General features: G+C 48.5%; 1 protein-coding gene across 1 annotated transcript in view; it reads right to left on the reverse strand.

Annotated features, from left to right (window-relative positions):
* Positions 1–23,279, reverse strand: part of LOC115645333 (tumor necrosis factor receptor superfamily member 16-like) — a 48,446-nt gene extending 25,167 nt beyond the window's left edge. Inside the window, exon 1 of the mRNA XM_030549831.1 lies at positions 23,079–23,279. Within this exon, the coding sequence (XP_030405691.1) occupies positions 23,079–23,138 (60 nt within the window). The 5' untranslated portion in view covers positions 23,139–23,279. The remainder of the gene's footprint in view (positions 1–23,078) is intronic.
* Between the last annotated feature and the right edge of the window lie 257 nt (positions 23,280–23,536).

Consider the following 23,536-nt stretch of genomic DNA (forward strand, 5'->3'; position numbering starts at 1 on the left):
TTCAAAATGACTTTTTGTTTCAAAATTTCCTTTATTTACTAAACAGTCACAAATGTCAAGATGCTTGAAATGGAAACAAAACATTTCTTTTGACTCAAAACGAAATGTTTTCCTAGTTTCCCAGTATGCTGAAAATTTCCAAAAAATAAAGATCAGTTTTGGTTTGATCTGAATTCTTTCCACCTGATTTTTTGGACTTGCCAGAGAACCAAAAATCCGTTATTCACCCAGCTCCAGCAGCTAGGCCTTGCACTGACTTGTATATTTCGTTAACACAGAATGGGAACCAAATGTGCCAAAGTAGTTTCTGCCTAGTTTCTTGGCTGTGTAAAGAGCAAAGGATACAACAAACAATGGGTGAAACCAGGTGGGGAAATGAGTCAGAGACATAGTTAGCTTGGGAGTCAGCACCAAAAGTACCATCTGGCCCATATACACAGCACTCATATCTGTGCATGCACATTCAGCGTGGAAATGAGGCATACTGGATCTCACAAGGTACACAGGTACCTCTTTCCTTTGATCATATGCACAGGGGTTGCAGAGAAAGGCTCACACGCACACACCCAGAGGCGCACAGCCATTCAGTTCCCTTATACCACAATCAGACTTCTTCCTAGGTGCACCAGCTAATGCCTCCACCATTCAGTACAACTACACCTCACTCAGTGACTGCAGATCAGTACATGCAGGTAATCCCAGGGACTTACTGCCATCTCCAAGGGGGCAGAGTTAAGATGCATTTGTATAGACACACATACACTGTCTGAATTATAGGTGGAGCTGGCAGTTAAGATCCTGTTTGCAGTTTCTTACAACTTTGCCAAACTTCAGCCATGTGGATTACCTATAATATTTTAAAAAACCAAAGGATATTAAGGGTACCCTTAAAAGTCCAGCAACACCCTAGTAACTCTAACTCTGCTCCCATTACACAATGGAAATGAAAATGATTAGGGGTATGGGACAGCTTCCATACACAGAGAGATTAAAAGACTGAGACTGTTCAGCTAAGAAAAGAGAAAGCTAATGGGGGTATGACAGCGGTCTATATAATCATGACTGGAGTGGAGAAAGTGACTAGGGAAGTATTATTTACCCCTTCTCATAACACAAGAACTAGGGGGTCACCAATGAAATTAATAGGCAGCAGTTTTGAAACAATTTACTTCGATGTTATTAAAAAGAGTATGTAAAAACCTTTTTTTAAAAAGTTCAAAAACGAAACAAAATATTTCATTTCCGGTCAAACAAAATGTTTCATTCAACCCAAAATGATTTTTTTTTTTAAACTTTTCAGGTCACTGAACATTTTTAAAAAAATGTGTTTTGGATGGATCTAAAATGATTCCTCACCCCCACCCCTGATTTTACAGTAATTGCCAGCAAACCAAAAATCTAGTTCTTTGCACAGCTCTAGCCTTGGCCTCATTCAACGTGCTGTGGCAAGCTATGCTGATGAGCACAGTCTCTCTGATGCTGCTGATATTACAGGTAGTGACTGTGCAGTGAAAACTGCTCTCATGGCATCGTGGTGATTATAGAAACTTCTGTTGTTAAGAGACAGGCCTGGTCACGGTGTTTGGCCTAATGGCTCCCTAAGTTAAAACCGAAAGATTTTCCAGATGATTCAGACTCCTGAAGAACCCTTGGGGGACCGTAAATCACACCTGTTTGAAAACGCTGCCCACACAGAAGTCTATTGTGTGTTACCAGTGTTTCTGACACTGTTTGCCCACAGGTGGCTGCAGGAATTTTAGAGCAGAGCTGGTCACGCTGTCCAGCTTGCAAACTGACCCAGTGTGGAGGCTAGATGCAGGGGAGGCCGCTTGCCACCATCCTTGCTTGACTGAAAAAGAGGTCTCGCTTTACAGGCACTACCCACCTCGTGGCCCCAACACCAGAGCTGGGAGGGCAAGCTGGGGGCTGGCAGGCAAATAGCCCCTTGCTCGCTCAGCTAACATGTCCCACAGCTTTACAGACAGGAGGCAGAGGGGGTCTCCTCCCACCATAGGAGTGGTGGTGATCTGTAGAGTCCAAATTTAGCCTGGGCATAAAAAGGTGCAGAGACCCTGGAGGATTAGAACACGGGACTCCAGTGGGTCTGGCCATCAATGCTTCTGCCTCACCATTGGAAACTCCGGGTGGGAGGGCTCTGCTGGGAGACTGTGGAAGCTAGACACTGCTGGAAGTACCATCCAGCAGGGCCTGTTTGGCGGCCCCTCACAGCCCATTGATTGGCTCATACCAGTATATAAACCAGGAAGCCAGCATGAGGAGCTGTCTGAGCAATGATGCAGACACTGCCCACTTGTTTCTGCTCCAGGCCTTGCCTTGCGATGGACTTAAGACTCTGGTTCCTGGCCCCAGTTTATCCCTGACTCTGCTAGTCACCTCCTGACTGCAAATGATAACTGATTGGTGCCCGCCGGCTGCCCACGGCCTGGCCCTCACAGATCCTTGCAAAAGCAGTGGATGGAGAAGGAGGAATGGAGGGGACAGGATCATACGACTAAGCCATTTTCTCCCTTCCTTGTTGTTAGATGCAGATTTCACCTCAGGCCCTAAACCCCTGTCTATGACCCTTTTCAAATCCACAGGCCGACTGCCCCCCGCCCACAAACATCTCCTAGTGTAAAGCAACAGCCACAGTTTATGCAGGACCTCATATAAACCACAGCTGTACTCTGGTGCCCACCCCACACTGCCGATGCTTAACTGACAAACTGTGTTTGGGAAGTGCACCCACATACCACCTTAATGTCAAGTTCCATTTGACGGATCAGCATCCAGACAAATATCACCCTCAGGCCACGTCTACATTAACAAGCTGGCACAGCTTTACCAATCCAGCCGTGCCACTGTAAGATCCCTTGCGTAGCTGGCAAGAGCTCTTCTGTTGACATCATAAAACCAGCTCAACGAGCGTGGCAGGAGGGTGTCTCCCTCCAACAGAGCGCTGTGCACACAAGCATTCATGCTGGCAAAACTTCTGTCGCTCAGAGGTGTGAATAAAACACCCAGCGAGTGATAAAAATCTTGCCGACATAAGTGGTCATGCAGACATGGCCGAAGCTGTCAGGACAGAAATGTCCTTTAGAAGGTCCCGAGGGAGTATTTCAACCAAGGGGGAACGATTTAAAGCATTTGGGGGGGGGACGACTGGGATCCTATATGGAATGATATGAACGCAGTGATTCCCTTCCCTAAGTAAGTGTGTCCTTCAGTCACTTCCTCCCTTCAGTTCCCGTGTTAAAGCCTTTCCCGCTTGCCTTAGCTAACGAGAGTCTAAATGCCATTCAGCGCTCCCTTCTCCCCTCGGACAGAGCCGGTGTTTATTCCAGGTATTGGAAAGGGACAGTAATGTGGAGAAACATGCCGGATGAACAGCCCTTCAGATGGGGTCTCTCCAGCCATCGACGGGGGTAGGTATGCGGGTTGCTTGCACCCAACACACTAGCATGTCAATGGGTTCCTCGCTGACCCGGAGAGAAGGGCTCACAGGGCAGATCAGTTTTATTCATGGATTTTCAAGGCCAGAAGGGTTGGACAAGCTCTAGATCAGGCACAGGGGTCTTGATGCAGGAAACACGGGTGGTCGTCTACATTAGGGCTGGAAGAGACCTCAGGAGGTCGTCTAGTCCAACCCCCTACTCAAAGCAGGACCAACATCAACTAAATCATCTCAGCCAGGGCTTTGTCAAGCTGGGCCTTAAAAATCTCTAGGGATGGAGACTCCACCACCTCCCTAGATAACCTGGGTAACTTGAAGACACAGGTTGGAGAATTCCACCGCATTTTCTGCATCTAGCCCAGCAACCTGTGGATGAACTACAGTGTATCTTTTGGGAGGATGTCCAAGTCATGGTTTAAATGCTTCCAGTGATGGAGAATCCACCACGTCACTCAGTGAGCCCTGCCAATGGTGGATCACCCTCCCTGTTACCAACCTACTGCCACTTGGAACGTTGACTTCAACTTGCAGCCCTTGGTCCTTGTTCGTCCTGTTTTCATCTGCTCGATTAAAGAGCCTTCTAGTATCAAATATAGTTATGCGGCATCGGAACTTAAAGGTTGTGATCAAGTCACTTCTTGACCTCCTTTTTGGGTTTCCTCTCACACTGCAGACTTCCAGCTATTCTTGTAGCTCTCCTCTGATCTCTCTCCCACTCCAGGCAGATTGTTGGGAATGCCCAGAGCATGCACTGCATAGGAGCACGTCCTCGCAGCTTGCCTTTGTTTTAAAGACCCTTCATGGCACCGCACCTTCCCTCTTTGCACATATCTGTCCCCCATCACCATAGTATCTGAGCCTCATGATCTCAGATGTATTTAGCCTCACCACCCCAGTGAGCTAGTGCCATGCTGCGATCGTCGTTTTACGTGGACCCTGAGGCACAAGGGAGGCTGAACAGGGAGGCTGTAGCAGAGCAGAGATGTTAACCCAGGTCTCCTAAGTGCTCAGGTACTGCCCTAACCACAATGACATCCGTCCTCTCTTCCTATCTGCTAACTCTCCTCTCTCGTTGCTGGGCTCCCCAAGCTTTCTGCTGTGCCATCTCTCACCTGCTCGACACCTCAGCCACCCTCTGCTCGACAACTTCTTCCACAACCCTCTAAGCCTCACACCCTCCCTGAACTGGGCCATAAAGCCGCTCCCGTCTCCTCCTCTGCAAGATCACCTCTGCGGTGACGCCTACAAGACATTGGCCAGAGGTGGCTCAAGGTTTGGAGGGGGATGAATGTGCTTTAAAAGTTGTGTATATTTTGGTGTTTCCTTCTTCCCCAGCTCTTTGAAGATCGCTTGTTTCTTTCGATGGTGAGCTCTTCAGGTCAGGAGCCAGCAGAGCCGGTCTCCAGGCAACATACCAAGCACAGCGGCCTGTAGTAGGTTGCCTGACATTCACCCATGGCTGCGATAGCTCCTGCCCCGGCCTTGGACCCAGCGTCACTTGTCTCTCTCCCTCCATCTTCCACTCTTTTCCCTCTCCCTCTCTCAGCCACACTCCTTCATCCTCGGTGCCTTGCCTCCCTCCTCTTTTCTTCTCCCACCTCACAGTCCTCAATGCAGGGGAGGTGATGAGAGAAGGGGACGCCTGGGCCATACCCACTCGTGGGGTGACGAACGGGGTAATCTCTGTTGCATTACGGCTCACTACTAAGAGTTTCTTCCCCTGCCCGTATGGACCTGCCTCTGCTTGTGTGTCTGTATGGCCGGGCGATGGCGGTGGGGGGGGGGGATGATTTATCTAGGTACTTATCTGATTCCCACCACTGCAGAATTGGAGCAGCTGTGTCTGTAGGTGTAGCCATGTGACCACTGGGAGTGCCGTCTGTGTACCGGGCCTGTCCATTTCTAAGGAGCCTGCCTGTCTCCTTCCTTAGAGGTTTTTAAGGCCTGGCTTGACAAAGCCCTGATTGGGATGATTTAGTTGGTGTTGGTCCTGCTTTGAGCAGGGGGTTGGACTAGATGACCTCCTGAGGTCCCTTCCAGCCCTGATATTCTATGATTCTATGCTTGCTTGAAGCAGAGATGAGGCAGCATGTTACATAGGAGAAATGCCCGTGCTCCCTCCTGGGGCTTTTCGTTCTTTCTCGATTTCACATTTTCACTTAAAAAAAAAATCACTCCGGCTTGAGGGGTGTGGGAACATAAGAATGGCCACACTGGGTCAGATCAAAGGTCCACCTAGCTCAGTATCCTGTCTTCCAACTGTGGCCAATGCCAGCTGCTTCAGAGGGAATGAATAAAACAGGTAATCATCAAGTGATCCATCCCCTGTCGCTCATTCCCAGTTTCTGGGAAACAGAGGCTACGGAGAACCTATCTTCCATGAATTTATCTAGTTCCTTTTTGAACCCTGTTATAGTCTTGGCCTTCACAACATCCTCTGGCAAAGAGTTCCACAGGTTGACTGTGCGCTGTGTGAAGAAATACTTCCTTTTGTTTGTTTTAAACCTGCTGCCTATTAATTTCATTAGGTGACCCCTAGTTCTTGTGTTATGAGAAGGAGTAAATAACACTCCCTGATTTATTTCGCCTGGCGCACCTGCGGGCAGGTGTGTACACACGTTCCATGCCTATAAGCATCTGTGTGCGTCTGTAGCTCCCTCTCTGCATGTGCGCTTGTCTTCATGAGAAGCTGAGTGTGCGTGAATCTAGTCAACTCTCATGACTTTATCACAAGCCTTGTGGTGAAATTCAGGGTGCTAAGCTGGTGTCACTGTGCTCCAAGAATATGATAAGATTTGCAATAGTCATTCAATAAAGAAAAAAGGTATTTTTTCTGGCTCTCATGTCACAGAGAAAAGCTGGAAAATGTGACCCAAGCATGACTCTGAAGGCTCAGAAACTAGAAGGCAAAGAAAAAGAAACCACTTTATTATTGTTTTAAATCTCATGATTTTTAAACCAGTCTCAGGATTTGGGGCAGATTCCTGATCTGTAGGTGCTCAAGGCTGGCAGCATTGTACACACAAATAATAATTTGAGATATACCTATCTCATAGAACTAGAAGGGCCCCTGAAAGGTCACCAAGTCCAGCCCCTGATTTTGCCCCAGATCCCTAAGTGGCCTCCTCAAGGATTGAACTCACAACCCTGGGTTTCAGCAGACCAATGCTCAAACCACTGAGCTATCTGTGCATGTGGAGTGCTGTCTGCATGCACGTTGGTGAGTGTGTAAACATGCCTAGCTTTGCAGGGGTTGTCTGAACATAACTGCAGGATGAAAAGGAAACTCCTCAAATGCAGAAGGGACAAACTAGGGATCTTTGACGAGAGATATTCCCTGGCCCTCAGCAACCCCTCTGTGTCCCCATCCCCCTGCAGAAGGCTCATCTCTCCCATTACAGTTCAGAAGGGCTAAATGACACCCTTGTTCTTCCTACGCCTTTCTCCCTCCACCCCACAGCTCCCCCCTGAATTGTCTATTTCAGGGGTTGGTAACCCTTCAGAAGTGGTGTGCTGAGTCTTCATTTATTCACTCTAATTTAAGGTTTCGCGTGCCAGTAATAGATGTTAACGTTTTTAGAAGGTCTCTTTCTAAAAGTCTACAATATACAACTAAACTATTGTTGTATGTACAGTAAATAAGGTTTTTTAAATGTTTAAGAAGCTTCCTTTAAAATTAAATTAAAATGCAGAGCCCCCTGGACCAGGGGCCAGGACCCGGGCAGTGCGAGTGCCACTGAAAATCAGCTCGCGCACCACCTTCTGCACACGTGCCATAGGTTGCCTATCCCTGGTCTATATTAACAGCAGTCAGAGTATGGGCATGCGAATTGCCTAGAAACAGTAACTGTCTCTAAAACGGACCTCTTTCCTTCCCCAAAAAGGAGCTTGGCTAAGAACCAGGAAGGTGGGCACAAAGTGAGACTCCATGGCTGGATAGTTCCCAGCTGAGGGGACAAAACGACACTGTTCTGAGTGGTGCAACACTGGCTGTTTCCCCTCTCGGAGTCAAAGCCTGTTCTAATTAAGCCAAAACCTTTCTCCTCTGCCCTTCCCCACCCCCTTTCTTATGGGAGGATCATATTACAATGACTTGATCCATATTTGCTACAGAAACTCAGCTGGCTGCATCTTTCAAGAGGCGCCGGGCCTTTAAATATTTTCCCTCTGAATCCAAGAACAAAGAAATTAATTGGCACCATGCATCTGGAGACAGTTAATTATCATAAGGCCATCTTAAAGGCACAGTGCCTAAATAAAGCAAGAAAGGAGAGGGAGGAGGGCTGGGCTGGGCTCTCCAAGGGAGAGAATCCAGAGGGCAGTGGATTTACTTTAATATAAATTTGTCAGCATCCATGTGTTTGGGAATGTTCAAACAGAACGCAGCCCTGTTACAGCAACAGAGCCCCCAACATCTAACTGTCCCTCCTGTTTGCAAAGGCCCTTCTGGCTACATCCAGGTGTTCAGATTTTCGGTTAACTCTTTGCCTGCTGGTCCTCCTCCACTGCGGAGTGAGATGGAGCACTAAGTGGTACCTAAGAAGCTGCTCTGTTTTACAATTCATCTTTCAAATGGAAGAAGCAGCAAGCATGGCTCAGCGGCTAGGGGCGCTAACCTGAGACACGGGGTCATTTCCCAGCTCTGCCACAGATTTCCAGTGTGACCTTGGGCAAGTCACTTAGCTGCTGTGTCTGTCAGCTCCTCATCTTTACAATGGGGTTAATAGTCCCGTCCGGCCCCACAGGGGGCACTGTGGGGTTAAATACATTAACAATTGTGAAGTGCCCAGCTACTAGACTCATAGACTTTAAGGTCAGAAGGGACCATTATGAGCATCTAGCCTGACCTCCTGCACAATGCAGGCCACAGAATCTCACCCACCCACCCCTGTAACAAACTCCTAAACTATGTCTGAGTTATTGAAGTCCTCAAATCGTGGTTTAAAGACCTCAAGGTGCAGAGAATCCTCCTGCAAGTGACCCGTGCCCCATGCTGCAGAGGAAGGCGAAAAACCTCCAGGGCCTCTGCCAATCTGCCCTGGAGGAAAATTCCTTCCCGACCCCAAATATGGCCATCAGTTAAACCCCACAGCAATGGGGGCCAGATAAACATCAAAGGGAGATCGGCACAGCCTTAGAGGGACCAGCACCACCTACTCAATCTTTCACCCCACTTGCCACAGCAGTCTGGGTTTTCCCTACAGGTCTCTCCTTTGAGTACCAGCCCGGCTTAATTGAGGAGACCTGACCAGATCCCAGCTAGATGTGGATACAACTGCAGGCCTTGGCATCTATGGACCCAAAGAACCTCTGCTCTGAAGCGGCATCTGGTCCTGAGTAAAGCTCTGCTTTTCAGTTTAACTCAATTTTCTAGCTAGACTGGATGAGGCACAAGGAGATCAAGTGACTCTGGCTGGAGATCAGGGCTGGGATTAGAGTCTCTTGAATTCTCTGTGTTGCACTCGAACTCCTGGTTAATGCAACCCTCTGCCACCCGCTGCAGACCTGAACAGATGGTGTCGATCAGCAGGACATGTGCCTAACAGAATAGAGATGCAAGACCTGCGGGGGCTTGAACTCCTCAGGCCGCAGCTGCAGCGGATGTAAATCAGCCCAGCTGCATTGAAGTCAATGCAAGTTATGACCATTTACACCAACTGAGGGCTTGGCCCCTTGGTGACCTGGGCACTGTCTCTTTAAAGCTGAACATCCCCCATCACCACCACCACCGTGCCCCAGTCTCTCTTAAAGAGGCGGCGCTTGTAATTTTTTTTAAAACCTCCTTGCCAACCCCTGCAGCTTTTCCTGAGCTGAGAAAAAGTGTTAAGCACGAGGAGGATTTGAAATAAATAGAATAGCAGCTGAAGCAAGAGGTTGTCTCATTTGGTGAGTTAACCCCCCTCAGCAATGGCGTGGGCAGAGGTGTTCTGCAAAATGAGCATTCGCATAAAGTGGGAATTATATTAATCATTTATACGGCCTGGCACTGCTGCGGGGCTTTGTTTCTAGTCGCTGGCCTTGGGCCCTTTGTTTTTTTACATCCCTGTGATGGATATAGCAGACAGAGGATCCCCCCCAGCTCACTACTTGTTTCTTACACTGGGGCCTTGTCTACTTAAGTCTTTCCCGGGTGTTTCTATGTGCAGCTGGAGAACAAGGAACAGATTTTCCTTGGAACACAGACCTGGAACGGACCTTCTGGGTCATTGAGTCCAGCCCCCTGCTAGTGCCGGCCACTCCATGGTATCGTCTCGCTCATACATTTATCAACCTCCCTCTTCAAACTAGGGAGGGCGTTTGCCCCACAACTCCTCTTCCAGACCCTCGCTCCTCAGCTGGCTTTACAAAGAGCTGGGCTCCTTAGGGGCCCTGCGCTTATGAACATCTGACCCTGATTGTGGGGGCTGAGTACTTGAACAATCTGTTCCAAACCCGGCCTGTAGCATCCCAGTGAAAGAGCCTGGATTTTGGATACTGGCTAAGACTCCAATCTTGCAAACAATTTCTGCACATGCCGTAGGGCCACCCAACAAAGTGGGACAGCTGGCCCCAGCCCCCCTACCTCCTATTTGAGAGGGTCCCCACGCAGAGCGACACCCAGGGTTACAGCACTGCTCAGGTTTGGCTCAGCTGCCCTCCCATCCTGACGGGGCAGCTGGGCCAAACCTGAGCGGCAACGTGACCCCATGCACCAGGTCACAGTGCCTGGAGCAGGGAGCCAGAACTGCCTATGCAGAATGAGGCCAGGGTTGGCTTGTTTGCAACCCTCACCTTCTGATTGGTCAGGGTTTTATTTTGGGGAGGGGAGGGGTCAGTTTCCAATTTCACCCTAGGTCCCCCCAACACCTCTGTGCGGCCTGTTAACGTTAGGCAGGGGAACAGTCCCACCAACTGCAAGCTCCTCCTGACCTTCAAGTGAAGCTTGTGCGTAAATGTTTGCCGAAGCGAGACCAAAAGGGGCTGGAGGAAAAGCTGTTCTCAGAGCTGGTCCCCATGAACTCTGCAAAGCTGAGCACTGGAGATTTCCCTCATGTTGCTGTGATTAAGGGCAAAAATGGTCAAGATCCAGACGAAACCGCCCTGTGAAATTCCAGTGATGTTCCCTCAACGCTGTTCATTTCAAATCAGCCCCATTTCCAAGCAAACGTGGGGCATCTCACAGCAAAATTTTGAAATCCAAAACAAGTGGCCCGTATTGTGGGCTGCTGTGCACAGGCGCAGCACTGACGGAGCTGGGCTGGTTGGCCCCAGCTGAGGATCTGGCCCTTGGTTTGGCCCCAGCTCAGCGCCCACATTTGAATATGCAAGATTTTGGCGTTTACATATGGCGGGTAGGAAAAAAGAAACGGCCAATATGGGGGCGGGGGGAACATTTAGCAAGTGGAAAATATCCTGAAAAGGAATTGTGAAAATTGTCACTGGTGTTCCTGATCTCACATTCCTGATCTCCACGCACATGCTCGTACCAAGTATTCCTGTCCTGACCTCCACGCACACACGTTCCAAGTGTTCCCGATTTCCACGTGCACACACCCTGAGAGTTCCCGACCTCCACACGCACATGCCCCGAGCATTCCTGATCTCCATGCACACATACCATGAATGTTCCTGACCTCCACGAGCGCACGCGCCCCGAGCGTTCCCGACCTCCACGCACACACGCCCTGAGCATTCCCAATCTCCATGCACGTGCTCGTACCAAGTGTTCCTGATTTTCACACACGCTCACCTAGATTTCCTGATCTCCACACGCACACGCCCGACCGTTCCTGATCGCCAGGCATGCCCATACTGAGTGTCCCAGATCTCGATGCATGCGCGCACATCACACGTTCATGATCTCCAGGTGCACGCACAGAGTATTGCACAGCCCCTGTGAGTGCTCGTGGTCCCCACCCTTTCCCATGGCTCTTTCTTTCTTAGCAGGCCCTCAACAGGTGTGATTGGCAGGCGCGAGAATAGCGGAGGGGGGAAGCTTCTCTCAGAGGAACAGCCGAGTAACAAGAAGGGTTCGACCGGCAAAGAGAGGGGACACCCAACAGAACCGCCCAGGTACATGCTATTCCCACCTGACCTGTTACATGGCTGGCGCCCCCTCCCCATGCCCGTCGCACCCAACTTGCTACTTGCCTGTTCCACTGCTAATACCTTGTCCCTCCACTGCTCACAGCCTCACACCCAAGCGGCTAAGCCCGGTAAGCACCTCAACAGCCGTCCACACTGCGCCGGTGACATGCCTGAGCCATAAATAGTGCACACCCCCTCCCACCCGCCAGTCGCATCCAACCTGTTATAAGGCTCTTCCAGGAGGAGCGCCTCCACCCACCCCAGTCAATCCTGCCCAACCGGTTAGATGGGCTGTTCCACTGACAGCACTCCCCGCCCCCCATGCTATTCACACCCACCTGGGTGCTCCATTCACAGCAGCCCCCCCACATCCCTACACTTCTCAATGAACTCCCCATCCAGTCCTCCAGAACACTCTGCTGCTGCAAGGAGAGGAGAGAGAATACGACCTCCCGGTCACATCGCTTATCCTCGGGGCGTGTCTACACTGTGTTGGTCTCACCAGGCTGGCCTCACCCTCTGTAGTGTAGACGCAGCCCGACAGAAAGGGTTTCTTTGTCGACCGGATCCATACAGCTGCGTCTAGGCTGGAGGAGAGGTCGGCATACGTCTGGCAGTCAGGAGTGTGTTTTTTCACAGCTACTCTGACTTGACTTTCCCGTGCCCCCTAAGCCCTAGGTACTGTGGTGACCAAGGACAGAATAAAAACCTGCTCCGAACAGGCTAGAACAGCTGTGGGGCGAGCAGCAGGCTCTTTCAGCGTGGTTGGTATACAACTCCAACCCCTCTCGTTTTTGCTGCCCAAACGTGATTAACACTGAGGTTTGGGGTGTTCCGGGAATAACGAAGCCAGGAGGCCATCAATACCCAGCACACATTTATTATGTATTCCTACAGCAGTGCTTGGAAACCACACCCCTTACTGGGGGCTCCTTGTCCATGCCATGCTCCAAGGGGCTTGCAGACTAAATAAACAAGCCAGAGGGTGGAAGGAGAAGTGACTTGCCCAAGGTCAAACAACACATCAGTGGCAGAGCCAGGCAAAGCCCCCAGCTCTGCTATGTCGCTGTCCAGTGATCATCTTGCCTAGCTCCTACTGACTCAAAGTTGTCACCAATTGTTGGCCATGCGCTGTTCGTTCCTAAAAATGCTCAAGAGAACAAATAATGGAATTTAGCCACACTGACTGTCTAAAGACAAAGCCGCATGATATGAAAAGGAAACACACAGACCCCTCCTTCCAGGAAGCAGCTTGTACTGGGGCAGAACATTCATGTTTTTTGCTAAATTTCCTATTTTCGGACTTGATTTTTGCAAAGTGTTGTGAATACCTGACATGGGTGAACAGAACTGTAGTGAAGGAACATAATGTATTCAGGTAACATAGCTTCTCAACACTTAGATAAATCATATATGATATATTAATAGCATGCCTCTAATAGCTGTCAGTATGGTGTATACTATGCCTAATATAGGTATTGGCTAACAGCCAGAAACTGAAGGAAAACCCACAGCCTGGATCCTGACAGCCCCAAGATTTGTAGAAAGTTTCAGAACCAGATCTCAATCCAGATTGTACAACTTGAGGCTGTTTGCGCATTAGGGGCATTGCCCCCTTTTAGCATTCACACATCACTAGCATAAGTGTTAATAAGCGGATAATCTAGCAACATCAATGGGCAAATTACTAACCGGGACAGTCCAGGCTTTTTGTTTTCCCCAAATTTCCCGCTGTTACCACCCCTGGTGGAGCTGAACTGGTGGGAGCAGCAGTGGGAAACGGGGCCAAAAGTCCTGCTGTAGACACGGAGAATGAGATGTGAGATCTACTGGTCTGCAGACTGAAACTGCTGCAGAACCAAGCAGTAGGAGAGGACTCTGGAAGTGGGGGATGGAGAGGCTGGCTCATGAGAAACAGTGCTGTCCAGTGGCTAGCACACTGGGCTAGGGTTTGGGAGACCTGCTAGCCACCACTGTAATAAACACAACTCACTACACTGCCCGCAGAATGAAACAGCTGGAGAGCGAGCTTGTGGGGTGTTCTTTACTGGCAGTGTTGTCTGGTGGCTTATGTCAGAGAACACCTGGCTTCTATTCTTGGCTCAGCCACAGACACCTGCTACAGCCTTAGGCTGCTCAAAACCTCCGTGCCTCGGTTTCCCCTACGCAGTGGGAACAGCACTTTCCACCGGCCTCCCAGGTGGGCCGGGAGCATACATTCACTTTGACAGCCCCAGATAAAAGGGCTAAGTATTAGTAAGATATTAATTTTAACCCAGCCCAGGACTGTTTAACACAAGGGATTCAGAACAGACCATGCCTCTCTCCTTGAGTCTAGAAAGCCAGCCTGCTTTTCACCCCCTCTCCCTCAAAGTCACTGGTCCAGACCTCATCCTCCTGAGGTCGATTATTATATTATGGCAGCTGTCAAGGACCCCAGCAAGGATTGATACCCCATTGTGCTGAGCCCTGTGCAACAGACATAGAGAGACAGCCACTGTCCGGCATCTAGGTGAGCTCCCTATCATTTATTGGAGGGAGACATTCCATCGCTCTGCAGGGATATTAACAAAACCAGGGCTACATCTCTCAGAGCAAAGGTTTCCCTCAGCTAAAGCCAGCTCTTTGCCCTGCACCCCAAAAGTGGCTGCATTCCGGGAGCGCTGCGTGTACATCGCACGAAAGGTTCTGTATGGACGTCATGTACCTATTCGGACTCTGCCTAACCCAGTCTGCTCTCTCCCGCTTTAGGATTTCCAGTCTGGACAATACATAACTTCACCCGGCATCCTTCCCCCATCTTCATTTCAGCGTGGGTACCAGCATCGAAGCGGCAAGGTAGAATTGCAGTGGCAGAGAAGTCAGAGATCGAGCCAATCTACCTCGGAGCCTGGTGCAGCATGGGTCTCTTACACCTCCCATGCTAACAATGTGCCCTCTCCTTTAAAAAAACCTCAGTTAATCAGGCTTGCCTCAGTTTCCCTTGGAAATCTAACTGCACTCATTGTCAATAAGTGCTGCTTAAGACAGCCTTAAATTCATCCCATTGTACACACACACACCCCCTTCCTATACTCACTACATCCGCCTAAATAACCCTCTTCTGGATTTGCAGCCTGGATATATTGCTAGCCAGTTGGCATGTCTCCCGCATGTCAACCAAGCTAGACATATTGGGCCTGATCCACAGATCACTGAAATCAATGGAAAGACTCCCCTGGACTTCCAAGGCCATTCAACTTTCTGCATGAGGCCAGGTCTTGCTGACCTTCTCTGAGGTCTGTCCAGTGTGATTCCTCCTGCTTCAGGGCTCTGATTACTAGAGGTCAGGAGGAGACCTCGTGTGGGAGACAGATTATCCCACATCTGCTACTGTGGGGTTCTTAGACCTTCCTCTGAACTGTCTGGTGCTGGTTCCTGCCAGAGACATGGTATTGGACTATGAACCTCGGGTCTGATCCAATCTGGTGGCGTCTATGTTCCTGTGTTGATTCCGTTTTAGGATATACGCAAGGCCTTACTTCCAGAGGGTCCTAGATTCTATGAATAGGAAAATGTCACTCCCCGCAATAAAGGAAGTGAGTTCTGGAATACAAATATGAGTTCGGACTGGGGTATCATCTGTGCCTGTGCATGCGATTGTGTGAGGGGCAGTGTTTGTGTGAGTGGGATGCATATGTGTGTGTGTGTGTGTGTGTGTGTGTTGTGTAAATTGTCATGCTCTGCCGAAGGAAATCACATTAGGGATTAAACAGTGGTGGTTGCCCAGACTCTCTGGCAAATTACAGGCTACTGCAAGGATCGAGTTTCGTTTACCCTCTGAAAAAGAAATTACAGGCCAAGAAAGAAGAAAATATACTCTTTATATGGGGCAGCGAAGCTTTTACAAGTGCGGAGGGGGACGGGCCGTGAGCTCACACGCCTGCGGCAGGAAATCATTATCTCCCCTGAAAAGGAGCCGTTTTGTTGGGAGCCTGAAAACAACCTCAGTGTTTCTTTGTACAGAGCTTTGTGAGTGCGTATATACACACTGTGTGTGTGTACAGACCCTCGGCAGGTATCGATCGGCCTAGCTCTGTTCAGTGGAGTTCTGCAATTTGTACCAGCCCTGGGCCTGGCCCACTATCCTCTTTGCTAGCAGCACGGGTGTGTTTGTGTCAGGCTCTTTGTGCAACTAGGCTATGTTTGTCCAGCCCGGTGGTGGTGTCGCACGGACTGTGTGCGTGCCTTCGTCAGTGTGTGTTGATGTGCACGGCCAGGCCATCTGTTTTAGGAGACGCATTTTCCAAAAAGCTTCAGGCTCAGCACTCACCATCAGGGCCAGATTTTCACATCCTCTGCTTGCATGAGAAGTGCAGAATCCAGCTGCACTGTCAGCCAGCTGGCTGGGATCTGGGTCCCTCTTTCACTGTGTGTGTGTGTGGGTTGGGGTGGGTCGCTGGATTATATGGGTCTCTGGCATATGCTTTTTGGGGCGGGGCCTGTCACTCACTCTGTGCACCTACAGCACCTAGCAGAATGGGGCTCTGCTCTCAGTTAGGACTTGGGGAGAATGGGGGGACCCTGGTATGGGGGAAGAGGGCACATGGAGCCCCTGACATGAGGGACCTTGGTGTGGGAGGAGGAGCAGAAATGGGGCTCCCTAGAGCTCCTGGCATGGCGTGGGTGGGCAGGGAGTCCCCGAAACAGAGGGGGATGGGAGGGTGACACATCGGGAGCTCGTGGGGTGTGCACTGGGCCTATAGAAGCAACAAAGTGTGCAACACTCTGGTGATGATAACAAAGTGTGTGTGTGTGTGTGTGTGTGTGTGTGTGTGTTACCCATTGCACCAGTCTTTAGGCCAGGATGCTACCAGCTGTTGCCACTGGTGGAAGCCTGATAGCAAGTGCCTGCCACTCTGTGGCCAGACTGCCAAGGTGTAAGCCAGGTGCGGGTGGTTTACCTCATTCCAACGTGGGGCTTTACAGGGCGCTCTTATAAAGCCCCCTGCCTGCATCCTGCCTTGAGTCCCTGCTGCTCACCCGAACCTTTGAGAGGTCATTTTAAACAGAAGCAGGAGGAAAGTCCTGACCCTACCTCCACCACAAAACTCGCTCATTTGTTTTCTGTCCACATTGACAGCAAGAGATCCGCCATCAGGCAAAGATGGGCTATAAAAAGAATCCCTTGGTGTACTGCAGGCGAGGGTCCCCCCAGGTGGTTACTGGCAGAACCTTTGAGCTCACCCCACTAGGCTTGAGGCTTTCCTGTGTGGATCAAACTGGGTTTACTGGAGGCCAGTGACAAGCCAAACTGGGAACACCACTCCTGGGATCCGGCCCCTAGACTGTAAAGTCCTCAGGACAGGCTTGGTGTCTTATGAGTGTGCAACTCCGTGACACCTCCAGTGACTGTATGGGCCTGATCCCAAATTCCCATTACAGTCTTTGGGAGGGGAGTCTTTCCATTGCCTCTACTGGGAGTTTGAGTCATAGGCACTAATTCTCCGCTGGTGTCAACAGCCAAATGCCACCCAAATCAGGGAAGCATTCACACCAGCAAAGAATTTGGTCCAAAGTTTTCAAGAGACCACTATGATCATCTCTGGCCTTTGCATAACACAGGTCAGAGAATATTGATAAGAAAGAAAGAAAGAAAGAAAGAAAGAAAAGGATAGATAGATAGATAGATAGATAGATAGATAGATAGATAGATAGATAGATAGATAGATAGATGGGATGTATGGGGATAGATAGATGGGATGTATGGGGATAGATAGATAGATAGATGCAATGTATGAGGATAGATAGATAGATAGATAGATGGGATGTATGGGGATAGATAGACAGGTAGACAGATAGATAGGATGTATGGGAATAGATAGATATATGGGATGTATGGGGATATATAGATGGTATGTATGGGGATAGATAGATGGGATGTATGGGAATAGATAGATAGATAGGATGTATGGGGATAGATAGATAGATAGGTAGATAGATAGATGGGATGTATGGGGATAGATAGATGGGATGTATGGGGATAGATAGATAGATAGATGGGATGTATGGGGATAGATAGATGGGATGTATGGGGATAGATAGATAGATAGATGCAATGTATGAGGATAGATAGATAGATAGATAGATAGATGGGATGTATGGGGATAGATAGACAGGTAGACAGATAGATAGGATGTATGGGAATAGATAGATATATGGGATGTATGGGGATATATAGATGGTATGTATGGGGATAGATAGATGGGATGTATGGGAATAGATAGATAGATAGGATGTATGGGGATAGATAGATAGATAGGTAGATAGATAGATGGGATGTATGGGGATAGATAGATGGGATGTATGGGGATAGATAGATAGATAGATGGGATGTATGGGGATAGATAGATAGATAGATGGGATGTATAAGGATAGATAGGTAGATAGGATGTATGGGGATAGATAGGTAGATGGATACATAGATGGGATGTATGGGGATAGAAAGATGGGATGTATGGGGATAGATAGATAGGATGTATGGGGATAGATAGATAGATGGGATGTATGGGAATAAATGGGATGTATGGGGATAGATAGATAGGATGTATGGGAAGAGATAGATAAGTAGATAGGATGTATGGGGATAGATAGATAGGATGTATGGGGATGGATAGATAGGTAGATAGATAGATAGATAGGATGTATGGGGATAGATAGATAGGTAGATAGGATGTATGGGGATGGATAGATAGATATATAGATAGATAGGATGTATGGGATAGATAGATAGGTAGATAGGACGTATGGGGATGGATGGATAGATAGATGGGATGTATGGGGATAGATAGATAGATAGATAGATGGGATGTATGGGGATGGATAGATAGATAGATGGGATGTGTGGGGATAGATAGATAGATGGGATGTATGGGGATAGATAGATAGATGGGATGTATGGGGATAGATAGATGGGATGTATGGGGATAGATAGGTAGATAGATAGATGGGATGTGTGGGGATAGATAGATGGGATGTATAGGGAAAGATAGGTAGATGGGATGTATGGGGATAGATAGGTGGGATGTATGGGGATAGATAGATAGATAGGATGTATGGGGATGGATAGATAGATATATAGATAGATAGGATGTATGGGGATGGATGGATAGATAGATGGGATGTATGGGGATAGATAGATAGATGGGATGTATGGGGATGGATTGATAGATGGGATGTATGGGGATAGATAGATGGGATGTATGGGGATAGATAAGTAGATGGGATGTGTGGGGATAGATAGATGGGATGTATGGGGATAGATAAGTAGATGGGATGTGTGGGGATAGATAGATGGGATGTATGGGGATAGATAGATGGGATGTGTGGGGATAGATAGATGGGATGTGTGGGGATAGATAGGTATATAGATGGGATGTGTGGGGATAGATAGGTAGATAGATAGATGGGATGTGTGGGGATAGATAGATGGGATGTATGGGGAAAGATAGATAGATGGGATGTATGGGGAAAGATAGGTAGATAGATGGGATGTATGGGGATGGACAGATAGATAGATAGATGGGATGTATGGGGATAGATAGACAGATGGGATGTATGGGGATAGACAGATGGGATGTATGGGGATAGATAGATAGATAGATGGGATGTATGGGGATAGATAGATGGGATGTATGGGGATAGATAGATAGATAGATGGGATGTGTGGGGATAGATAGATAGATGGGATGTATGGTGACAGATAGATGGGATGTATGGGGATAGATAGGTAGATGGGATGTATGGGGATAGATAGGTAGATAGATAGATGGGATGTATGGGGAAAGATAGGTAGATGGGATGTATGGGGATAGATAGATAGGTAGATAGATAGATGGGATGTATCAGGATAGATAGATGGGATGTATGGGGATAGATAGATAGATGGGATGTGTGGGGATAGATAGATAGATGGGATGTGTGGGGATAGATAGATGGGATGTATGGGGATAGATAGGTAGATAGATAGATGGGATGTGTGGGGATAGATAGATGGGATGTATAGGGAAAGATAGGTAGATGGGATGTATGGGGATAGATAGGTGGGATGTATGGGGATAGATAGATAGATAGATAGGATGTATGGGGATGGATAGATAGATATATAGATAGATAGGATGTATGGGGATAGATAGATAGATAGATAGGATGTATGGGGATGGATAGATAGATATATAGATAGATAGGATGTATGGGGATGGATGGATAGATAGATGGGATGTATGGGGATAGATAGATAGATGGGATGTATGGGGATGGATAGATAGATGGGATGTATGGGGATAGATAGATGGGATGTATGGGGATAGATAGATGGGATGTGTGGGGATAGATAGATGGGATGTATGGGGATAGATAAGTAGATGGGATGTGTGGGGATAGATAGATGGGATGTATGGGGATAGATAGATGGGATGTGTGGGGATAGATAGATGGGATGTGTGGGGATAGATAGGTAGATAGATGGGATGTATGGGGATAGATAGGTAGATAGATAGATGGGATGTGTGGGGATAGATAGATGGGATGTATGGGGAAAGATAGATAGATGGGATGTATGGGGAAAGATAGGTAGATAGATGGGATGTATGGGGATGGATAGATAGATAGATAGATGGGATGTATGGGGATAGACAGACAGATGGGATGTATGGGGATAGACAGATGGGATGTATGGGGATAGATAGATAGCTAGATGGGATGTGTGGGGATAGATAGATGGGATGTATGGGGATAGATAGACAGATGGGATGTATGGGGATAGATAGATGGGATGTATGGGGATAGATAGATAGATAGATGGGATGTGTGGGGATAGATAGATAGATGGGATGTGTGGGGATAGATAGATGGGATGTATAGGGAAAGATAGGTAGATAGATGGGATGTGTGGGGATAGATAGATGGGATGTATAGGCAAAGATAGGTAGATGGGATGTATGGGGATAGATAGATAGATGGGATGTATGGGGATAGATAGATAGATGGGATGTATCGGGATAGATAGATGGGATGTATGGGGATAGATAGGTAGATAGATAGATGGGATGTGTGGGTATACATAGATGGGATGTATGGGGATAGATAGATAGATGGGATGTATGGGGATAGATAGGTAGATAGATAGATGGGATGTGTGGGGATACATAGATGGGATGTATGGGGATAGATAGACAGATGGGATGTATGGGGATAGATAGATAGATGGGATGTATCGGGATAGATAGATGGGATGTATGGGGATAGATAGGTAGATAGATAGATGGGATGTGTGGGGATACATAGATGGGATGTATGGGGATAGATAGATAGATGGGATGTATGGGGATAGATAGGTAGATAGATAGATGGGATGTGTGGGGATACATAGATGGGATGTATGGGGATAGATAGATGGGATGTATGGGGATAGATAGGTAGATAGATAGATGGGATGTGTGGGGATACATAGATGGGATGTATGGTGATAGATAGATGGGATGTATGGGGATAGATAGATAGATAGGATGTATGGGGATAGATAGGTAGATAGATAGATGGGATGTGTGGGGATACATAGATGGGATGTATGGGGATAGATAGATGGGATGTATGGGGATAGATAGGTAGATAGATAGATGGGATGTGTGGGGATACATAGATGGGATGTATGGTGATAGATAGATGGGATGTATGGGGATAGATAGATAGATGGATGGGATGTATGGGGATAGATAGATGGGATGTATGGGGATAGATAGGTAGATGGGATGTATGGGGATAGATAGATAGATAGATGGGATGTATCGGGATAGATAGATGGGATGTATGGGGATAGATAGATAGATGGATGGGATGTGTGGGGATAGATAGATGGGATGTATGGGGATAGGTTGATTGATTGATGTAATGAAAAATCTCTCACTACCTGTTGTTAAAAATTAACAAGCCAAATTCATCCCTCCTGTAACCTGTTGACTGGCCCAGTATTTACATCCTTCTACGAACTGAATAATGACTCAACTGACACCCTCTCATCCCAATCTCACCCAGCCTGTACAGTAGGACAGAGATGTGATTCTGCTGAGTCTTCCCCAAGTGTATCAAAGCAGCCCTTCCGAAACGAGTCTGAGCACTGGTCTGAAAACAAAACAATACAAGTTCCCTAAGGGACTTGAGTCCCCTAAGAGAAGTCTAACTAAAACCCCAGCCCCACTTCACAGTCACTCCCGCACCAAGCAGTTTCTCCCTGAAGAATGGTTTAAAACTGCATCCATTATTTTATTTATTTTATGCACCCCACAGTCCCCACCCAACAACAGCCCCTCCTCAACTAAATGAAAAATCTCCCTGAGTCACAACTAATAAGAATAGAAAAATGAAGCCATGCAATGTTAATTACCTCCTCAGGATATAGGAGGATAAATGCAGCTTTTATATGGGCTGACCGCATAATTACAGAGAGTGGCTGCACAAAAATGTTAATTCCAGACCAGGAAAATGTGTTCCACATTAAACCTGACATGAAATTTACTGGAAAGAATGAATGAGGGACTCGCATTGCTTCTCTGTCTCTCTCTGTCTCTCTCTCTCACACACACACACACACACACACACACACACACACACACACACACACACACACACACACACACACACACACACACACACACACACACACACACACAGGGCTGGATTCTGCTCTCACTCCCAGTCCCAATGAGGGTAAAGCAAAGCAGCTGTTAATGAATCTACATTGGGGAGGTGGAGAGTCAGCCTCAGTGTCTTGCCCACCTGTGAGATCTCTAGATTGTCCAGTATAAAAACAAGACACAGCTAACCACAGGCCACCGATGCAAACAAAAGGTTGGTTCTGGTCCTGGACCTGGTGAAGCCGCTTGATTCTGCTCTCATAGACACCAGGGCAGTTTGAGTTTAGCTGAAGTGTGCGGGGAGGTAAGTGACAGCCGAGCCCAGACCCAAACCTCTCCCCCTTCTCCAGTGAGGTCGGTGGCAAAATCCCTTCGATCTACTTCAAAACGAAAGGACTGGAGGGGTGGGACGCACCCACTCCGCTCTGTGCGAACCGACACAGACTCTGAGGCTAAGGAGTTTCACGCAAAATCCGGGGGCTGCGCCTGGTCGTATCCTCACACCCCCCCTTAAAATGCAAACCGATTTTACTCACCGTTCCCTGCCCCGATCAGAGAAACTGGGAAACTTTGACCTCTCTGAAGCAAGGGGTGGGGGGTAGGGCGCTTCATAGGACTCGCAGGGGAAGGCAAAAATCCCCGTCCCCTTCCTCTAGTGTTCACGGCACTCCTTCCTTGCACGCGGGGTGAGTGGGTGTGTGTGGGCGTGCAAGGGGGGGGCGTGTGTGAAACCTGGATTCCAAAGGCTGCAGCTCGATTCCCACTGGCCAGGTCCGTGTCTCCCCCCCAAGCCCTGATACTGGAAAGTACACGATCCTCTCCAGGCTGGCAACCGCCTGAGGTCTCACTGGTCAGCGGGCGGGGGGGCGAGGAGCCGGGGCACTCACCTTGCCAGGGAAGAGCTGGCTGAGCAGCAGGAGGCAGAGAGGAGCCCTGGTCAGTTGCATCTCGGCTTCTCCACCGTCCGTCTGTCTGTCCCGGTCGCCTCGCCCCCTTTGCAATTAATAAGCAAATACAGGGCTCGTGCGGGGGGGGGGGGTTCGTCCTTTGATCCAGCGGATCTGTTGTTCGGGGGGGGGCGCTGATGCAAAGTTAAGAGAAACCCCTCCGCATCTAGCAGAGTCCGGGGAGGGAGTGTGTGTGTGTGTGTGTGTGTGTGTGTGTGTGTGTGTGTGTGTGTGTGTGTGTGTGTGTGTAAATAAAAAAAGACCCCAAAACGTTCCAGGAACGGCAATCTGCTAAAAAAATAAACTCCAAAACAAAGCAGCCGCCGCAGGATGAGCTGTTGTGTCTGGCATCAGCCCCTACCCTGAAGCGAGACGTATCCAGATGCTCCAGCCACGGA

This window comes from Gopherus evgoodei, chromosome 2 (assembly GCF_007399415.2).
Source record: "Gopherus evgoodei ecotype Sinaloan lineage chromosome 2, rGopEvg1_v1.p, whole genome shotgun sequence".
NCBI classification, from domain to species: domain Eukaryota; kingdom Metazoa; phylum Chordata; order Testudines; family Testudinidae; genus Gopherus; species Gopherus evgoodei.